This window comes from Rhyacophila brunnea, unplaced genomic scaffold, assembly GCF_057557595.1.
Source record: "Rhyacophila brunnea isolate RB1 unplaced genomic scaffold, BYU_Rbru_1.0 scaffold_1, whole genome shotgun sequence".
NCBI lineage: Eukaryota > Metazoa > Arthropoda > Insecta > Trichoptera > Rhyacophilidae > Rhyacophila > Rhyacophila brunnea.
Window position 1 is genome coordinate 44162316 of NW_028232751.1, and position 20332 is coordinate 44182647.

General features: G+C 34.8%; 1 protein-coding gene across 1 annotated transcript in view; it reads right to left on the reverse strand.

The window, feature by feature from the left end:
* Neurl4 (neuralized E3 ubiquitin protein ligase 4) overlaps positions 1-20332 on the reverse strand; it is a 61331-nt gene that overhangs the window by 27449 nt on the left and 13550 nt on the right. Inside the window, exons 3-15 of the mRNA XM_085944745.1 lie at positions 18017-18133; positions 15794-15928; positions 15297-15477; positions 14482-14563; positions 13964-14096; positions 12235-12390; positions 7119-7259; positions 4571-4661; positions 4133-4277; positions 3421-3597; positions 2120-2210; positions 914-1031; positions 363-456 (exon numbers count right to left, since the gene is read on the reverse strand). Of these exons, the coding sequence (XP_085800871.1) occupies positions 363-456; positions 914-1031; positions 2120-2210; positions 3421-3597; positions 4133-4277; positions 4571-4661; positions 7119-7259; positions 12235-12390; positions 13964-14096; positions 14482-14563; positions 15297-15477; positions 15794-15928; positions 18017-18133 (1661 nt within the window). The remainder of the gene's footprint in view (positions 1-362; positions 457-913; positions 1032-2119; positions 2211-3420; positions 3598-4132; positions 4278-4570; positions 4662-7118; positions 7260-12234; positions 12391-13963; positions 14097-14481; positions 14564-15296; positions 15478-15793; positions 15929-18016; positions 18134-20332) is intronic.

Below are 20332 nucleotides of genomic sequence, written 5' to 3' on the forward strand. Positions count from 1 at the left end.
AAAACATCTCAGTCTGTTCCCATTTGATTGAAAACCTTAACATTTGTCATCCGGTCAGTCCAAGGAATTTTGAGGATACGTCTATACAGTCACATGTCGGAGGCCTTATATCTCCGTGACATCTCCTGGTTTAGCGTCCATCCTCCATACCATAAAAAATGCTTGAGAGAACATAACAGTGAACCATACAGTCTCAGGCCTAGATTAAAGTCTCGATTGCTAAGGAGGCATCTCATTTTGAGAAAGGCACTCCTTGCGATCTTAATTCTAGTTTTTATTTCCTGAAACTGGTCCCATTTCTCTTTCACCCATGTTCCCAAATAAACTAACAATGAAACAAGCAAACATGAAACATCACTAACCCATGAAGTGTTGTATTCGAGACCGAAGAGTGTAGAGAGTCTGGCGAATTAAGAGAATTCACGATAGTAGCCTGAGCAGCTTGGCCATACAAATCTGGAAATAATTTTAAAAAATTGGTGATTGTTTCGATACAATTGTTGACATGTTTTATGTGCCCAGAATTTAAATTTTCCCGATATTTGCATGTAATTTCTGCAGATCCGTTTCATTTTAGTACATTAATTAATATCATCTGGTTTTATGTTTTTATTTCCTGCAATTATTTATGTATGATATAACCAAAATTCAATTATTATTTAAATACAATCAACTATGCACGTTTCTATTAAGACACAAGGTCAGGGTTACACAACGTGATTAATGGGCTATCTTTTATTTTAGCTAATTAGGGGTGGACACATGATATAGTTTGTCATTCTGCGTTTCAGCTTGAATGTTACGATCGCTTGCTGCTAACAATTTTCATTTTGTTGTTTACACAATTGTAATGATTTTAAATATAAAAATGACATTACTACTAACGGCCCACTATACACCCTTAATGTGTTACCTATGACACCATAAATATTTTCAGGAACTCCGGTAGTGGCTGGTCCAAGATCAACGCCATTTACATAAAACCTCAAAGTCCCACATGACTGCCGGAGGACACCAACACGATCGCCAACCTTTAAAAATAAATAACTTCATAATATAATCAACATATTACTTTCCACTAACCATAGAGCCGAGCCACATTGTGATATTATATCAATTTGAGATAGAGAAGTTGTCATGTTGTCAATATATTTATGCGAAGATTTTATATTCAAACAGATTCTCTACAATTACAACTGTACACAGTTATACATTCATTTAAAAATGGTGGTGTGTTCACATGATTTTATTTTACTTCACAAACACATTGTTATTGTCTCGAATGATGGGATATAGAAGGACCTGCTTGGGGTTTATGGAAAACCGCGAAGAAAATAATTAAAGAAATCAGATTTGTCATGCTATGTCACATTAAATTCTAAACATAATAATACATGTTAACGGACATCATTATGTTAGCCACAGTACAAATAGATCCAATATGACATTATATATTATATACATCCACTCCAACAAAAAGTCATAATCTACTACATGACATATACAGACACTCCCAGAGTATGTGGTCAGCATCAGGATGATATTAGACAAAGCTCACAGGGCTTGGAGGTAAAACCACCATAATTAACAAAATGTTCATGAAATGTCTCATTCATTGGAATTTGAACATATCAATGGCTCAGTTCCATAGTGGATCAAAGACCTAGATAAATGCAAGTTTGCCACAACCATAAAACGTTATGAAAAGTTGTGCGTCTATGGAATGCCATATTCACAAAAAAATATTTCCACAAAGCGATATCTCGAATTGTTTATTTATGGAACTAAAAAATGTTTAAGTTTATTTATTCCCATATAAAAACATCGGCCCTACGAGGACAAGTTGTAATCTTGTGGAACTGAAGAGGAGCGATATACGAATATAATGGCTAACATAATCCAAAACTTGATATTTTTTACTTTTCGTACTATGGAACAGAGCCATTGATATGACCTTCCAAATGTTTTTGCCAACAACTTATGCACTGACAGAAAATAGTAAGGCAAATTATTATGTCACTCCCGGTAATTACAACACTGATTAGAAATCCCTGTAATAAAATAATATGTAACCATAAAAAAAACAGTACCGCATGCAAATAAAGGAAAAAATACTCACAACCATTCTATCTAAGCTGTTACTGTAGCGGTCGATAACGGATATCTGGTTATGCATCACACCTTGACCTGACATCATCCAAGTTCCAGACCTGTAAAATAAAGTCTGAATGAAATTACAATTCATAAGTACGATTACTCAAGTCATGAAGTATATCTCACAGAAATAACTCAGTAAGCAAAGTAGACAATTGCTGCAAAATTAATCTATCATCAGAGGTTTAATTGAACACAGTAAGCACAGGGATGCATTCATACAGGTAAAATAAAATATATGTACTAATTTAAATGCTATGAAACAAAAAATGTATGAAGAACGGTTGTTAGTCATTTGTTAAATTCATCAGGTCTTTGCTGTAGATCAAAAATACACTTAGAAAAAGCAGTGTGTGAATTCGACCCAGTCAAGTGATTCAAACTTACAACCCACGGCTCAGGAGGTCAATTCACGACTGAAGCACAAGTGACCAGTTGCGCAAACTTTACACAACTTGCTTCAACTGTAGCATATTAAAAGTCAACCGCTGGGTGTCACTAGGCCAGGCTTTGGTAGTACACATGCTTTCACGGTAGGGGCGCTCGCAACTCTCCGTTTGACATAATAAACGTCAGATTTCGTATCGTACGTAATATTGGAGAAAGCTGTTGATCTATTGTTTTACATTTACCACTTATTACCACATATTACCGCTAAAATTATTATTTCGTGTTTCAATTCTCATTTAAGGATGTATTTATTGTGATTTTGTAATACAGAAACACACATGTTTGTTTGCAAAATACAACGGAAATTCCGTGTTGTAATCTTGTTGTAATATTGTTATATTGGAGACGTAACTAGCGTGTTTAAAGATTAATTGGTTACGTACTTCAACAATGAATGATTTAATCATGCAACGTTAACGGTAAGTACTGATTAAATATGAAGTCATTACCAAAATGGATAAAAATGTTATTTAATTAGACAATAGTGCCGTTTGACATGTTTACTTTCTATCTTACTCTAACGCATGGACATGAGGTATAAGCATGTTGAATGCTTTCTCACTCGCACTTATATGCCGTTTACCCGTTTTACGCGAAGCTCTGTACACCCAATATCTCCTGTAAAACTAAAAATTTTACGAGCTTCAATTGAAGCGGTTCGGTGACGAGTTTTGCACTGCTTCATTCAGGAATCGCCGTCCTGGAGTGCAGCATTCTGCGATTACTCCACAGTGGGCAATAAACTAAACAACAAATAATTAAGATGTAACATTTGATAATACATAAATATTTAATATACTTCTTTTACCAGCTCACCTCATATTAGTCATAGTGAATGGAAAATCCAGATCATTTGGAGAATGTGTCGTTACTCCGATTTCAATCGACCCTGCCCACTTACAAACGACTTTCTCAAGTATCACTTCGAATAACTCATCCGGATGCAAAGGGCGATTGGTCAATACCACTCCATTGTTAAAGTCATCCATGGCACTGTTGCAAAAAACATATAATTATGTATCATAAGGTCAATTTTAATTCGACCGATAACTATCAACATACCGAATGAAAATTTTGTCTTAATGAACTAAGGCCAAAATAAAATTAACACTTATAAAACTAGAACTAGTTTTGGTTCCGGGATTCCGTTCCATCAAATTAAAAAACGAAACTCGGGTTCGGTTCCGGTTCTCAAAATCAGCAGTTCAATATAGCTTTACATTTACAATAACTCTGTGTGCAAAAGGAAATGGTAAATATGTCTTTTCTTATAAATTAAAACATTGAATATGCCAATTTAACTATAATATATAATGCATAAAATGAGAACAAGGATGAATCGAAGCAATGCCTCTAAATTGTTAAATTCCACACAGAAACGGAAGTACCTGTGCAGTGTTGTCCAAGGCTAAATAAATACTGTGGCTCTCCTAAAAATTGGGGATTTTAGATTTATTATCCTTTTCCATTTGCATACTGAATTTTTGGGTCCCTTAATGATATTATTATGATAAATTGCATCACTTACTGGGGCCTATGAGCGGTTAAGCCATTATTTATAACCACAGCGTGGGCACCGCAGTTTGGGTGAAATAAAAGTTTATCACTTGAGCTGACTGCATCTGTGGGGCCGCAACTCTCATGGCTTCGTAAATCTCCCTGGTCATCCGAATCTAAGAATATCAACACAAATAGTTTAGTACTCACACTTTAGCACCATTAACAATCAGGATAGCAGTGCATATGTGATGTGTTCTATCTGACTCTAACACATATTGCGGATATATAAACGTGCCAAATGTTTTCTGACTCGCACTTATGGTTCGTTTTTGTTCAGGCCTTGCTTTAAATACAAAGATATTGTTTACCACAAATATAGAATTGTGGTTATTGGAATGTATTTGGAAATAGACGTTTCATATTATGTTTCATCTAGGAAGTAAAAATGGAAGAAGAATTTACTTACTTGATATTGACAACTGCTCCATTTTCAAAATGTTCTCTTCTCTAGTTGAAATAGTAATTATATCCTTGTCATCACGGTCGACGATGCTTACCTAATCAGTAAAGAAAAATTAGGGAAAGTACTCAAAAATGAAAACATGATAATATGTGACAATCAATGAATCGTTAATCAATGTATAAAAATACTAGTTTACATTGGCATTGTTAATTGGGTTACACCATTATTATCAATGGTTTTCTACACCTCATATTTCAGAACTATTTTGGAAATACCATTTCCAATATCGTTGATCTTTATTGGTTGATGACAGTAAATAAAGAGGTACTAATTGAATTTTACTACTTTTAATGCTGCTGGGTCCCGGGTCTAGCAAATTTCACATATTGTTTTTCAATGTATATTTAGACCCAGACTCCATTAAAGTGACATCTGTTTCTCGTAAAAAAGAACAAAAAAGTGTTAATGCATACTCCACTCTACAGAGACCCGTATTATGATCTTCTCAGAATCGAACACAGTATAATATAATATAATTGAATGAAAAATATTCTTTGTTGATTGATTGTGTATCGTGATATTAAATCCGGTACGGGTGTTCTATGAGGCTGGAGGAAGGCTGTTAAGATCTGACATAAATAGTGCACACTAATCTTTGTCAGTTATACTTATTTGTTTTCATTGAACTAAGAATACAATTTTCAGATGGTGCTGGTTAGTTTTTACAATTCAATTAAGCCCTGTTTAACCAAACCATAATAGTTTTGCTATATTTTGGACGATACAACAAAATTGTGTACACTTTTTCATACATATTTATTTATTTTTATTGAATTACGAATACATTTATTAGAGATGGTGTTAGTTATTTTTTTAAATTCTATTATCACAAACTAAGATTATATGAGGTAATATTAGGTTGGGGTAGGTTAGATTAGGTTAGGGAAGATTAGGCGAACTAGTTCGCGGATATGGCCGGGTGTACAGTGCCAGCTATACAAAAAACGCGAACTTCTTTGCCAGTCTCAGGCGTTTGTTTTGAATAACTTAAAATTCGGAAGAATACTAGTCTAATAATGAAACATTCAACATATGATTGTAGTAAGTAAGTGTTTATGATAAATTTTCAATATATTTAAAAAAAAAAAAAATAATAAGGTTTATTTATGCTAAAAAATTCGCGGCCTCTTACTTGCCGCCATACAAAACCTTCCGGCACAGATCAGGTCTAATCAAACCATAATCGGTAAAAAATATTCTTTTACCTATAAAATAACTAAAATTATGTGTGGTTTAATGGCATAATTTTAGATATTTTATAGAAAAACATATTTTTTTACTATTATCTACAATGGCTTGGATTAGGCAGGGTTTAATTGAATTTTAAAAAACTAACAAACACTATCTATACTATTATTTGATTAATTATTTGTAATTATATGAAACATAATTTTATGGTACTTATTCCACTTTTTATCTTTTTACTTTTATATTCCACTATCTATACACTGTAGTCCTAGTTCAATGTAAACAAATATGTTTGACTGCCAAAGTTTAGTGTGCAGTATTTATGTCAGATCTTAACAGCCTACCTCCACCCTTCACCACTGGTTTATAACATTTATGACAAAAATTAAATATTTATTGTTACGATGACGGAACAAAGTTTATTAAATTTGAGGTCCGCACGGAATTTATTACACTGGCAACTGCCAGTTCACAAGAAGAAAAGGCATAAGGGAACGCATTAATTAGTTGCACAGCCTGGATTAGTCCAATAAGCGGTCGATATATTCAATATGAAGTCCGTTGTCGCAAACAAATCAGGGAAGCGCATAAATTTCACTCAGAAGCGGTCTATCAGGATTATCAACAGAATCGGAAGTGTTCCGATCTCTTACATTTTAATCCATCCTCAAGAGCAGACGTCGCCAAGAAGGGTCTCCCATGCAATAATACGTGCCGGCGTAATGAAGAACTGGACACACACATTTGTATAGTATAACTTCTGGTTTTAATCATCAGACAATAATTGTAGATTCACTTCAAGATTATCTAGTTATTTAATTTATTGTTCAGTTTACATGCTCTTGAGTATAGATATTTGATGTTAAATACAGTGGTTTATAGAAAATTCAGTCTTCATTTATTTTTAGTGTGTCCCCATATCTTGTGTCTTACTTTAAGTAATGGTTTGAGAAGCTGATGGCACCCATATTAAATCTTGTGAGTGGATCCTAGCTGTGAACTTTTGAGACCACGTTGGTCTCGGGAACTTACTCCTAATGGGGTAGGTTTATTCAAAAAAGAAGCCCAAAGTCATACCTTGAGATTAAGATCTGTGATTGAGCTAAACAGTCATTACAGTTATTTAAATTATAGAGCTAAACCTCTCATAAATAATATAAAATTATATTTATAAATTATCACATAACATTATTGTTTAGGTTTGCTTATTGTTAATACTAGAACAATTCAATGAGGAATTTTCCTTGTTACGCTGTTCGTCTCACATATATTTAAATATAAAACGTATGCCCATAATATTTACCCTGACAGTCATGCCATATAAATCAATAACACCCCAAACGTGTTGTGCTAGCTTTGTGGCGGCCACTCCCTGGTTTAGCCCGTTGATGAAAAAGTGAAGATTGCCATTCCAACTTCTCATCATGCCAATGCGATCGCCCTCCTGGAAAAAAAATATTTTTATTTTTATACATATAAAAAAAATCACCAATCCCACACCCAGTTGTACATGGTATATGTATGCATACCAGTGGCGAAGACTCCATACTAGGCGATTATTTTAAATCTACCTTCTTAAGAAAAATATTATTTTATTGGATATTGACTTATTTATATAATCACTTTATTATATATTCTATAATATAATTTAATTTGCCAACAAGAGATGCTGTATGTGTAGGAATGTATTACACAGGTAATTACAAAACAATCTGCAAAGGTTTTAAAAAATATACCACAGCGCGCGCCATCTGTCTTGACGTAAATAAAGGTCGGATTATGTTTCAAATCATTCTCAATTTGTTTCATATGGACTTTACGTCAGGTAGTCCCGCCCAGTCTATCTAATTGTATGAACTAAGTAAGCTCCGATCGCAAAGCCTAAAACTAAATAATTAATAATTAGATAATTTAAAAAAATAGTTTCTATTATTTTTAATTGAATATTATTAAATATATACTTTTTAAAAATAAAAAGAACTTTTATCTAATGATTTTTGATGTGTATAAATGTTTTGAAAAAATCTGTACTTAATTTAAACTGATCACTTAATTTTATGTCATCAGTGAGTTTTTGAAGTTTCATTAAATTAGTGTGTCGTCATTAGTGTGTACCTATTCATTAGTAGTAATATCGTATTATCTTCTTATTTCTCGTAAGTATACCTGACAAGTGTGTTCTTTTTATCAGATCTCCACAGCCTACCTCTTTCCAAAACCCCTTCGCCACTGATGTATACATACCGCATAGTGTGGAAAACGATGAATTGAATTTTTATAAAGAATAGTAAGCTGTTCAATAAACACTAAGAAAGAGAAAGGAAATCGAAGAATATCTATCTAAATACATATGCATTTTTGTAATAATATACCGACCGCAATGTTCATAAAATGGAAAAAGGTGGATTCGGACCATAACTCGAGATTTTTTGAGTCCAGGACATTTGACATACATCCAATGGCTTTAGATTTGCTATGGTGGTGACAATTAGTCCTGGAGTAAAAATATAATATTCATGTTTCCTTTTAATAGCTGTCAGTAAAATATGATAAATAAAATATTAATGATTTATGTAAGACACTAGACTGCAGTGGTTGGCAAACTCATTAGTCAAAAGAGCTAATAATATCAACAGTACGATTGAGCAATTGAGATTTCTTTTGAGAGCCAAATTTTTTTCAAAAAAAAAACAAAATGTCTTAAATACAGTCAGTCAAACTTGGCTATTACGAGGAAGATGGGACCGACCGAATTTGCTCGTTATAAGCATTACTCGTTATATTGTTATATAACATTTTTCACGCCACGTTCTATTTAAGCATAGAACATAATAACTTCAAAAAATCTGAAAACCATCGTAAAAATCCCCAAAACAAGCATGGCATTCATAAACTACAAAAGAAGTTGTTTATTGTAATGAAGTACTGAGACGCCGGCGCTGGTAGGTACCCACTGACTTCACAAAGCTTAGATTTTTAGATGCAATTTCAATCATATGTGTGGATACTTCAATGTTGTCGGCGAAAACACCAATTAGGTACTTAGACACTTAACTTGTGTTATAAACGTAATTCGATCCGGGTGGCATCGGTCTAGTTAACTGCCCGGTCGGATTTTATTGCTTAGGGTCGAAAATGTTGTTTTTAAACGATCGACACATTAACAGTTTTGCTCGGCATACCCGAAAAGTAGCTCATATAAAAATCCTAAACTAAAATGTGAACAAATGTTTCCTCATTAGATCCAAGATCTTGCTAATTCCGTGATCGTAATAACCAAGTTCGACTGTATTTCCAGGTTCTCATCACAAGACGACTTCTCAATTTACTCTTGACAAGGTGCATGCTTGAAAATGATTGTTCGCATGACTATGTTGAACCGAAAAGGAAAAGAACAGCAAACGCTAGTTTTTTCAACTGATCATATGAAACAGAGCCTATTTAAAAAACCAAAGAGCCGCATGCGGCCTGCGGTTTGCCGACCACGCGCTAGAGGTTTAAAATTAATAAAAACAATTTCTTCCAGCTGCGTTTTCAAACAACTTTAAAGTACATATATTACTATGTGTATACTTTAAAGTATATTTATATAATATATAGTACATAGAAAGTTCTTTTTATCTTGTAATTATTTAGCATTAGTTATTGTTTTTTAATTGCTGATCTTTATTAAATGAAAAAAATTATAAGATACCATGAAGTGATCCACATACTATTATTATGTTTAGACAGTATATTACTAAATAAGTTTTTTTATGGGACTGGCTATGGGTTTTTATTCCACCTTCGAAAAATTCATATTTTTGCAATAAGTTGTAATGTGTTGGTAAGTTGTGGTCAGCAAATAAAATAGAATACTTAATATTTACATAAAATATGTAGAAATAGCAGGATAGTATAAAAATAAAGCAATAAATAGAACATTATAAATCAAATAATATAAAACATAAGTACATTTGGTAAGCAGCCATGCAAGTTAGACTGCAACATGTTTAAGACAAGATCAGCAGTTTAGTTTAGGGAATTAAATGCTCGTGATACTCTGGCAATAGACACATTCCTATACTAGCCACCACCACCTTTTTAAAATTGTCAAGTGTATAATTATGTACGTGAGAGAATAAGGGGATTTTCGTTGTAGCAGATCACCACTATGAGATCGTAGCAATTATATTATTATCAATACACTGTTTCAAGGTGGGCTTCCAATGATATATCAAAACTATCAAATTAACAGCAGGGTAAGACACGCTTTATAACTTAACTGAACCTTTTTTACACTTTTTACTACACTGATACGCCTCTTTGCCTGATTACCTCACATCAAATTAGATGAAATGATATTCATTTGCATTAATATACAGTAGACTCCCGATTATCCGGGCTAATGGTGGGGAGCGGCGGCACGATTAAATGAAAAACATGGATAATCCGAAGTATGGTTTTTTCTTTTTAAAATACTACATATTATACATTTCTAAAGCAAACAATTATTTAACGCATTCGCTACTGAATAGATAATGAGATTTTAATTGCCCCCTTTAAAATGCACGTTAATTACATCGATCAGCCGCCTGGTCATTACGCGCCATGTGCGTGTTCCGCGTCCAAAGTATTAAACATGTTTAATACTCATTATTTCTTAAGAAAATCAGTAATTTTGGTTTGCAGGAATCTTTTAATGATTTTTTAACATCAGTTCGAATTTCCCTAAGAGCTTTTATATTATTTAATGTTTGAGGCTTTCACGGTTGTTTTTTATCGTAGTAGATTTTTGGGTTTCCACCGTATGTACTTCTTTCTTTACTCGACGTTTTGGGTTCGTTGCAGAAACATTACACGATGTCAGCAATTGCCGAGCACTCGATGGATACAGGACACAAATTTGACTTTGAAACCAAGATATTGGGTCGGAATAAAGGATATTTAGCACGATTGGGAAACGATGCCATTAAAATCCATAGAAACCCTGAAAATATTAATAGGGATGATGGATTACGATTAAAAACGTCATGGCTTCTGGTATGGCCCCCACATCCTGATGTGGGCCCCCAGACTAGGATCTTTGGCGGGCCCCCTTACCTATCGCTAAGGATAAAGGCAGTGGGACGCTCTACAGTAGCGTTTTCCAAATGGTGTACGCGGTAAAATTAATGTGTATATTTAGTGTTTTTTTTTGTACATTGATTTGAATAATGGAGTTGTATCACAACCACATAATTTTAAATAATAATAGTATTGAAGGAAAATAGCGCCAGGTGACTTTTTTTACCAGTGAAGCAAATTTGTGATGTGTGTTTATCTCACTTATCTGGTCGACTCGCCTCGCCAGGCCCTTCCTGAGCCCGGGCCCCCAGGCTAGGGCCCTGTCAGCCCCCCACTTGTGGGGGCCACGGCTTCCGGCACTATCAGCAAAATCAAATATTCGAGCCGGTATCTCTGGTCATAACGATTGACACATTACTCCGAGTAACGTTTGCTCTTAGCTAATCGGATTCCTTTTGACATTCTTAGAGCAACGTTTACATTCATATACCTACACTACATTTCACCATAAAACATATCATCTCTTGATAATGGCCTCTGCAATGAGCCCGAAACGTCGAGGAAAGAAAGAAGAATGACACACAGTGGAAACTTTTATATTATTGTATACACCGTATCGTGCACGGATAATCCGCAAACCGGATAATCCGCACACGGATAATCGGGAGTTTACTGTATGCAAATGACAGTAAGTAACTGACTCGATTAATAATGGTCATTTCCTAAATTATAATGTTAACATATTATTTTTGATTGTATATATAGCGAATAAGAATTCATCGCATATGTCACTCGAATATAAGTACCTGGTCCGTTACTATCTCAGTCTATGTACTGTCAGTTTATTTATATTATTGTACCAATTGTACTCTTGTACTTATGTAACAGCAAATAAACTCTCACTCCTCAATCATCACGAACAACCACGATCGTCTTTCATCTACAACACCATCGACCCTCACATCGACAACTCCTACAATCTTTTCAATGCATGAACATTATTAATATAAAAATACATATATGGTAATTTTTTGTAAGATTAATTGTTTGGCTGAATTTTAAAGGTTACAAAATTATTTAAATCATCACAGGAACATGTACATACAAGATGAATCTAAAAATTTAATTATTTAGGGTTATGATCCAATCATAAGAGTATTCAATCAAATATTCTTTAGTCTGTATGTATCCCCAAACATCGTCATTACAAAAACTGTTTTCACATATTATATAACTGAACTCATTATTTTGTATTTGTTTTGATTTTGCTGCCACAAAAATAATCAATCATGAGCCTTAGCAATTATTAAAGCAATAGTGTTTGAAGGAATAAGTTAAAAATCTGTAAAATTAGTAATAGTACTCCCACACACCCTCAATTCATCCAAGTTGAACTGTCCGTACTCACAGCATGACGCTTTACCATTTGTGAGGATGCCACATCCTGACATCATGGTGGTACCGGAACGCATATTTGTCATTGTGGCCGGAAACTCCAAAGCGGTGGGATTATGCGTAGTTACTCCCACCTGAAAATTAAAGTAAATAACTTTTAAAAAAACTAAAACACATTGAGATATGAATACGTAATTGGGTGGATAATAAAATGAAAATGGGGTCTGACTTTCATCTAAATTTGCCAATATGTGAACAGCGCTTGCCCAAGTATCTAGTAAATCTAGTGAATATTATAATATATTAACACCATATGTTTTGGTACGAGGTTGTCCTTTATCTTTCACTTCAGTATTCGGTTGAATTAACGTATTAAAATTATTGTTATTTGTAAAACTTCATCCATCTAGTATACCACATTCATACACTGTCATAATGTGAAATTAACAAACACTTCATTGTGTCATATTTTATTACATGATACATCAAGTCGCAAAACCAGTTCTAACGACTTTTTCATAGATACCTACTATGTCAATATGTCAGAGGCGAAGAGTGGAGGTACGTTGTTAAGATTCGACATAAATAGTGCACACTAAACTTTGTCAGTCATACTTATTTGCTTTCATTGAACTAAGAATAAAATTTGCAGATGGTGCTGGTTAGTTTTTAAAATTCAATTAAGCTGATCAATGCCACGGACGAGTTAACTCGCCAAAGCATGTATGTCGCGTCAGGCAATGGACGAGTTAACTCACAGGTTCTTGTAAACATCGCAACTTCTTAATTAACTGTTCGTGTATATTTTCTAAATAATATTCATGATTTTAGTGTGAAAATATTCAGGATAAACTCGAGAAACATGTTGATTTGGTAAGTTTTTAAAAATATTTATCATTCTATTCCTATTTCATATTTTTTAAAGGATTTATTCTATTCCAAAAATGGCTGGCCTACAAGTGTCCACCTAGTAAAAATTGGCTGACAGTGATAAGGTTAAGCCCTGCCTAGCCAAACCATAACGGTTAAGGTATGCTATGGGCGATCCAACAAAATAGTGCACACTTTTTCAGTCATACTTATTTGTTTTTGTTAAATTAAGAATACATATTATTGCAGATGGTATTGGTTAGTTTATTTAAATTCATTAAGACCCGCCTATACCAAAGCATAATCGATTAAATATTCTTTTACCTATAAAATATCTAAAATTATGTATGTTTTAATTTGCCTGCATTGCGGATAGAGTATGTCTTGAAAGAATATATTGGATTTCCATATTTTTTATCGACATGGCAAGAAATTCATATATCGTGCTGAGACATCTATTTCTTATAATAAGAAGTATCTATTACTGTAGTCTTTCGTATTTGTGTATTTCATCAACATGTAATCAAAATATTTCATTTCTCACATGAAATATAGCTGCATGATTGCGTAAATCTTTGCAAGGTGACACATGAACACATGTCATCATTATTCCTACATGCAAGTTCTTACATCCAACAGTTTTTTTAAATGTTTTCGCTATCCGATTAACAACCGTTAAACGGCAAAATAGCGTATAGCTATTCGTGACATTCCTTGCATCTTGGCCTGAGCATTTTTCATTTCATCTATTATTTAATGTACAAAACGTATGTATTGTCATGTCCAATTCAAGAATTGAAATTACAGTATTGGAGTTATCATGTATAACAAAATTACCTCGATACTGCCGCTCCATTTATCCACCAAACGATCAATACGGATTTCAAATAATTCATCATCGTAAAGAAAACGATGTGTCATTACTACTCCATTGTTGAATTCACCGAGTGGATGACGCCTTTCTGCCGTTCTGAAAGACACAGAGCACATCGCAAATCTGTTCATTGAAACCTTTTTAAATTGTTATTCGCGCTTGCATTGTAGTGGATAAATTTTACAGATATACAGCTGTATTGTGACTCTTAAACTCTACATATTGAGAAATAGTGCAAAACACGCATCACCAAAAATACTATCATCGTCAACATTTGATCTGACAAGAAATTTCATGTGCTTGCGCAATAGTACAGTAATTCAAATTACCGACAAAGGCAATATTATAATACATACCAAATCATTACAAGTACATAATACCTAATTGAATCGTATTCTATGAGGTCAAGAAAATAACTACTATATTGCGGCAAATACCATACATTATAAGATCTTAGGAGCGTTTATCCATGTCCTATTACCTGCCATTTACACTTAGCATCACCAGACTTCCGCAGCGCTGATGAAAACGCAACTTATCGGGAATGATTCTGCAATTTTTTCCTGCAATAAAGAAAACAGATTTAATGAAAAATCATTACAGGACGTGAAAAATAGAGTGTTAAAAACTATCTGATAACGGTTCATTTTCAAAGGCTTCTTCCATATTATTAAGTTACCGATCAATAGTCGGGAAATCTTACAGTTGACAAATGACACAACAGACGCAATATGGAGACAAGATTACAGCATTCCTCAACTCGTTATCCAAGAAAGATCAGTGGCAAATGTAGCAGAAGATGCTGCATTTTGTGGTACATAGCTGAAGGTATTGAGAGACCTGTAACTATCTTCACTTGGTAAAATCATCAGGTAGAAGACTATCCTCTTCTGCATCGTATCTCAATGTAGGTTTTTCATATTCATTTATTTCAAAACTGAGATTCATCCTCTTTGCCATCCATTTAATCCTTAGCATTTCCAACACTATACCTCACATCCATCAAGCATGTCTCTTTTTTTCCTTTGTGCTCGAAGTCTGAAGCAACTTGTTTTGAATGCCAAAAGCCAAGATAAACAAAATCACTACTATGTCAAAATTATTGTTTTAAATTTTTTTGTAAAACAATACCCATTGTACGTACATACATTAAACATTCCTGCTGGGATATTTAAAGAACAGTAAACTGTTTCTGACTTGCTCATGTGCACAAAAAGCCATCTAACTGTATCCAACAGGTTTGTGATTTCTAGCAGGAACAATGTTTAAGCGAATTTGATTAAAATTCTTTTATACCTTTTGACGTAGCCCCCGGGCTGACTGCAGAGTTAGACGGCATCGTCATACATACATCGATATGCGGGTAAATTTCAACATTTCCTGACACTTGACCCAAATTGCGGGCCTCCCGCTCCATCCTAAGTTGTTTTATAAGTTGCACATGCGGAGGATCGGACATTATCAGATTAGGATTATTCTGAAAACATTAAAATGTATTATGGGAACAATCACTTCAATATTGTTTTCCCCCAATTCCTGGCGGAAAGTCATTAAATGATTAAAATAAAACACAACAGAGATAATATTTTCAACTGATCAATATTGTTTTTAATACTTTGATTCTCTGATTCTCTCTTCTGAGGCAATCAGCTTTGTAAACAATTAAGGTAAATGACATTACTAACTTAATTTTATCTAATGTCCGGGATAAGCTCAAATCTTTTCTTGGATTATTTCAATAGGTTTATTTTTATTGAATGAAAAAATAACAATAATATATGTTGAGTACCCACCTGTCCTGCCATTCTTTCTAAGACTGAAATTTGAAGACACTTTCCGTATACATTGAAGAGAGCATAGATAGGGCGGTTCAAACATAGTTCACCGGCACCCACCACTTCCCCATTTACCATAAACAATATGTCATTCTGAAAAATAATATAAAAAATGAAAAATTTTATTTACTTTTATTAACCTCTTCGGAGATGGCGAATGGCGAATAGACAGTATCTTTTTCCTATATGCTATAAGCCAGTGGTTCCCAAATTTGACTGGGCTCCGACCCATCTAACAACAATTTCCAATCTTGGGACCCACCTCTTAGCTGTCTTAGAGAAAAGAGGGCATAAATATTGGTAATGCTCAGATTCCCTAGTGGCGAGTCGTGGAACTACTTAAAGCTGTCTTATTTGTTCTAATTGAAATAAAAAAAATATTTTTTATAAGTGTTATCAATATGAATGAAAGACTGTTGAAATAAGAAACACAACTTAAATAAAAAAATTATTACTGAAATACCTACACCTGCAAGGTTTTTTACAAAGTTATGTCAATGGGAAGGATGTATTTGTTTCATACTTTTCTTCATTACAGTTTTAGCATCAACTTCAACTTTAGTTACTTTTAATCGCAGTGAGTTTGATATATCCAATTTATTTTGGTATTAAGTTTTAATGTCAACCATAGCCGAAAATCCGACCTCACATAGATATGAGGTAGTAAAGAGGAGGAGGACTTTCATAGCTTCATCGATAATTATCAGCAACTGAGAGCCAGAATTTCGTTAACTGTTTACGATTGAAATTATTTTTCAGTGACATATCTTCTGATAAATCAATGAGTTCTTCACTTGCTTTTGTTGACATACTAGTTGGAAGGTCGTCTTGAAATGGTTTACAAATCCAACGCAACGAATCAGACTTTTTCATCACTTCCACAAAATAGTCGTCAAAGTTATTTATTAACAGTGATAAATGACTGGAAATTTCAGACAGTAGGTACGTTCATCTTAGGCTGCACTTGGTTTTCAATAATAAAAGTTTCAAGTGTTTCAAAACAATCATACTTGCCATTCTCAATACAACTTTTCCACAACATAAGCTTTTTCATGAGCGCTCGAATTTTATCGTGAACTGCAAAAATGTCTGGTCCGTTTAATTGTTGCAAATACAAATTAAGTTCGTTTAATTACAAAAAAATATCCGCCGAATAAGTAGAATTATAAAGAGCTGAATGAAATATCAAATTTATCACTTCCTATTTTTTTTAATTCATGTATACAGTGGCGAGGGCCCACTCAATATTCGCTCGCGACCCATAGTTTGGGAAACCATGCTATAAGCTATGGCTACAATTTTTGATGACTTCATTTTCTACTTCACTTCAATTTTTTTAATTCTGGTTTTAATACTGAGTACTTTTGCACATGGTTTAGGTTATGTGTTATGGTGTTACACACTCTGTCAACAGTCTACAGTTGTACGTCAAATAGTTCATGGAAAGCAGTATTATCACATTTTATAATGCTAATTTTTATACAAAGATGTAAAAAATATAGTATCTTATACACTTATACAGTTTGAATGTTAAAAAATATTAAAGTCAGCTAAATAGGAGAGACGAGCAACAATTAAAAATGCCATGACTTCCAATTCTTTAAGCAAAATCCAATGTTATCTCTGTTCCGATCCAGAATCTATACAAATTCATAAAAGGTTGAAACATTAAACTCAATCATGTTAATGTTTTTGAAGCAGTTTTTATTAACTCTATGATATTTGAGTTATTAGCTATTTCAAACTACAAACCCATCCTCAGAATGATCTCTTGGCCTTCTAGAGGAAGTCGGACTATAAACCTCCTCTGCTGATCGATAATCAGAAAGGGTACAAAGTCACTTTTAGAAGCACAATGACAATTACATTATTTAATTTTATTGTTTTGATTTATCTATCTGTCACTGTCAACCATGAGCTTTCTCTGACGACTGCACGCGTCTTTGTTGCACGATTGCATAAATATTCAAATCAACACATTCTCTAGGTATGAATACTGTTACCAAATATTACTTTGCTTATGATATAAAAAATTGTATTATTGAGCGCAGCCACAAGAACGTTGACAGTTGGCACTGTCAACTGGTACTTTCTTCTAGCGTATAAACAAACAGTTTCCACGTATAAGATCAAAGCCTTTCTTGAATTTCTTGAATTATCAATGGAAGTCGATTCACTTACCCGTGAGGAATGCATTACACCTACAACTTCCCCTGCTTTCAGTCCTACGAGGTGCTTTCCGAAATTCACTTGCGGAACATCCAGCCCATCACGAATGACCATTTGACCAGTGTAAATCTGTAAAAATCAAAAAAAAATTGTGTGGTGAGTACCCGCTACAGAAGTTGTCATTGTTGTCATATTGCGCTAAATGCAATATGGCAGCCATTGACATTGACAAAGGCCAAGGAAGTAAGTGGTGGAATAGAAACACGTAGGACAGTTTAACACACTAGATTTATTAATAGCAAAAGAATTCACATATCAATCAATAGACTGGGCGGCCTTGTGCGGATTAATTGTGGTGGGCTGCGATCGGCGGCAATGGGCGCGGAGCACGTGGCACGGGTTCCGGTATCGTGGGATGCGGCAATGGGCACGAAGCACATGGTACAGGTTCCGGGACCACGGGATGCGGCGATGGGCTGGGCGGTCGGCGGAAGTTAGCGGGACGGCCGCGGTGGCGTAGCTGCAGAGACATGCAGAATGGCAAATATCATGTCAAGGCGTCACTGAGTGAAGGCACGTGCTGGTGATATGGCGTCACGCAACACAGAATTAATTCTTCCGCGGTACAATTAATTTAGCGGCACGGAATGCAGGTACGCGTGGATGACAATATGGTGTCATGGCGTCCTAAGCGAATGTTTCGCTGCTGCTCCGAGGGGTCCGTACTGGGCGATGGTCGAGACGAAAAGAGAAAGTTGGGATAGACCAGGCGCATTTTTCGTCGGCGTGCGGGTAGCAGGCCTCTCTTTCTAATCGCGGTGCCGCCAACAGCGGATGTCGCATAGCGCCATTTTTAGGACCTGCCACTCGCAGCAACGATTCTGGCTCGAGTATGCATTGCTGGCCATTATATTATATTTAAAAAAATGCTGCTGTTCGTAATAATTATTTAAAGTTAGCAGAAGTAGGTTTTGGTGCTTGTTTACTACTTCGGGGTGGAAGTAGGCTGCAGCAGGCTGTGGTTTCTTTTGGGAAAGTCGATGTATGTTTCAGTCCGCTGTGTTGCGGTGGTATCCTGAGGGATACCTTCATCTGGTATCAAAGTGAAACTTTTTATTTTGCTACCCATTCTCGGATATCCTGACGTCCACTTTTAGGAATATTCTTATGAGTTGTCTTATTCTTAGGACGTGCGTTTATGTGTTTTCTTTCACGTGTGGATTAGCCATAATTCAGACAGCAAAACTCAATAGTCATTGATAATATATAAAACATTATTTCTCACGGCGAAATATGGATTTACTGATGAATGAGAGTGTCATATATTTCGTTGTGAATTTACGACAGTATTTGGGAGCAACGTTCCCTCTAATTTTTCTATTGTGTGTGGGATCATCAACACATCTGAGCAGTCGGGCCGTCACCCGGTGCGGTAAATTTACAGCCCCCCCCTCCGTGAACACACACATAAAATTTTTGATTAAAACTTATATTATTGTATGAAACCGAGACTTCCGTAATTCGTCAAAAATTCTTTTTTAATGACTGCATTCGACAAATTCGAACGCATTTCGAGTGTATTTAGATACATGAACATGATTATGAATATCTTATACAGAAAGGATAGAAGCGTTTAATTTTTATAGCCAATAGTACATTATCAATTAACACTTTGATTAGATCGTAACCAGATTAGTTGCAAGTCCACCTTTTTTCAAATGTTTCAATTTCATAACAGCATCCCGGTGTACTTTTTGACTTGAATGCCTTTTTACAATATAGAACCTCCACTCAATCCACTTATTTCCAGACGTGAATTCTCTTTGCATATTAGCTGCGGAGCATGATGCATTTGAAACATTCATCTGTTTCCGAATATGTAAACAAATATATCACCAATTTTTATGAGTCTATAGGCTACAAGAATTGTGCATGTGATGGTATCGTGCATTCGAGCAAAAAAAATCTGGAGAGACGAAAACATGTGTGCGGACACATTTTGGTAGGTGTGCACACGCACACCTTACAGGGAACTTTGTTTGGGAGTTGTGTGTAATTTTGACTTTCCTAATCTGTTAATTTTCAGAAATTCATTAGTTTTTACTTCAAATGGCAGTTGAAAAATTAGTAATTCTATGATATTAGGTGGCCATACACGGCGGGGTTGAGTAGCAGGTCAGAACACCACAGATCAGTTCAAACTACCCCATTTAAATCTTTCAAACTGTCGACAGACGTGTCCATATACGTACAGTTATTGTCTGTGGCAGGTCAAGTGTCAGAAACTGTGGAGGTTAGGTTCGCGGAGATAATACACAGGGGTAATGT